The sequence below is a fragment of the Condylura cristata genome, unplaced genomic scaffold, assembly GCF_000260355.1.
Source record: "Condylura cristata isolate star-nosed mole 26May11 unplaced genomic scaffold, ConCri1.0 scaffold00008, whole genome shotgun sequence".
In the NCBI taxonomy this organism is placed as follows: Eukaryota; Metazoa; Chordata; class Mammalia; order Eulipotyphla; family Talpidae; genus Condylura; species Condylura cristata.
The window spans coordinates 10,840,516-10,842,437 of NW_004567109.1; the positions used below are offsets into that span (position 1 = coordinate 10,840,516).

Below are 1,922 nucleotides of genomic sequence, written 5' to 3' on the forward strand. Positions count from 1 at the left end.
CCCCCCCAGTCCTCAGTCTCCTTTGAAAAGCTGAGATACAGCATCAGCCTAACTCATCTCAGGCGGCAGTGCTTTGGGAATAGGATCGTTATTATTGACTTTGTAGGACCAGAGAGGTTAAGTGACTTGTGGGAGTCACACAGCAACCAGAGTTCCACCCAGTTTCAAGATGATGAGCCTCCTGCCCTATCAACACCTCAGCTTGGAATCCAGGAGTCAGAGCAGGGCCTTGACTGGCCCAAGAAAACTGCCAGTCTGTGCCAGGCCTGGGCCAGATGCCCACATCTTCTCCTTCTCAGGCCCGGGGCCCACTGCCAGTCAGGCCAACCCTGTCTTGTTCCTGAAGGAGGCTTGGGTTGGCCCCATCCCAGGGGCACCTTGTTGACAGAGTACTTGGTGGAAGTCTGGCTCCGTCAGTGAGCAGTGGGTCCTGGGTGCCCTCTCTCTCCCAGACTACTTAGTAGGGCTGGGAGCCCCGATGTTTCCAACGCAATTTCTCCTGAGTCTTCTATGGCTCCCCCGACCGCACAGCTCAGGTCAGGTGGCTATGGCCACGTTCCACACTTTGCTTCTGGAGGGCAGGATAACGTGTTCCCGCTTGTGTCCCTGGAGCCCGAGTTGGTTGAGGTGCAGGATTTGGTGAATGGAAAGAACCCAGGTGGTGAGAACTGGCTGGGTCCCAGGCCCTGCCCTGGACGAGGCCTGGAAGAGCCTTGACCTTTCTGAGCCTCTGTCTCCATACCTGCCTCCTGGGTGCCACATGCTCCCTGCCCAAATGGTGGTGGGCACTGTCAACTGTCTGTGCATAGCCCCGAGCATGGAGCCTGGCACGGGCATTCGTCCCTGGCTGCTTGTGTGAACGACGCATATTTCGGAAGCTGCGCTTTCTTTTCTCGGCGAGACCTCCGTGCAAGCTGTGTCATCCTTCACAGCCAGATTTAATTAAGACTCACCTGGACGCCTCTCTCCCTGCCTCTAGCTGCTCCTCTGTGCAGAGAGCGTGTGTGCATGCGCGTGGATGCGTGCGCACACATGTTGATACGTGTGGACACAGCCTTCTCTGCCAGCACACCCTCCCAGCACACCCAGCTCAGCAGTCTGTCTCTCCTGCCGGAGCCCAGTTCCCATTGTGCATTCCAAGGCCTCGGAGGCGCAGGGCCCCGTCCAGACCTTAGTCTGACTCTCTCTCGGGGGCCAGAGGCAGCTCCGTCCTCCCCACAGCTATCTTAGCAAGCATCCCAGACGCCTCTGAGATGAAGTCGATGGGGAGGCGGCTGCAGGGAGCTTTGGAATCCTGCACTGGCCTCCGTGGCAATGGGCCAGGGCCCAACCCGGGTCTCCCTGGGGCTTCGAGCCTCACCTCCTGATCTCCAGGGTCAGCAGCCCATAGTTGTTGGTGATTCGGTACTTTCCGGCAGGGAAGAGGCGGGGATCGATTTGCATGTCGTCTTTGAACCTGTGGAGACACAGTGGTCTGTGGCAGGCTGCGTGGCTCCGGGCGGGAAGGAGCCGAAGCGTCTGGGGCCTGGCTTCCTGCCTCAGCTTTGGGCCGCTTGCTTGCTGACGTGGCCCAGAGTGGCCCCTCTGCTGCTCCCAACCTCAAATGTCTTTCTCTGTGAAATGGGAGTAATAATAGCACCAACCTCACAGGCTTGCCCTGAGAGTGAAATGGGATGAGGGAGACTCAGGGTCTCATTCCCTTTTGGGGAGACAGAGAAGGAGCCTGTGATTGGGGGTAGTTGCCTTTTCTACTGGGGTACCCCCAGCCCAGGGTCTGGGCCCCAGCTTTTCTCTCCTCCTGTGGAGGGTATTCTCGTCTCCCTTGGGCTCTCAGTAGCATCAGCTGAGGAACCTTTGAAAATCTGTCCTGTTCTAGGCAGAAGCCTCTGGGACTGTGCATTAAAAATTGCTCACTGGGGGGC

At 58.1% G+C, this 1,922-nt stretch overlaps 1 protein-coding gene across 1 annotated transcript in view; it reads right to left on the minus strand.

The window, feature by feature from the left end:
• The window catches only part of MYOM3 (myomesin 3), a 38,829-nt gene that overhangs the window by 31,101 nt on the left and 5,806 nt on the right, over positions 1 to 1,922 (minus strand). Inside the window, exon 5 of the mRNA XM_004679380.2 lies at positions 1,361 to 1,456. Coding sequence (XP_004679437.1) covers positions 1,361 to 1,456 — 96 coding nt within the window. The remainder of the gene's footprint in view (positions 1 to 1,360; positions 1,457 to 1,922) is intronic.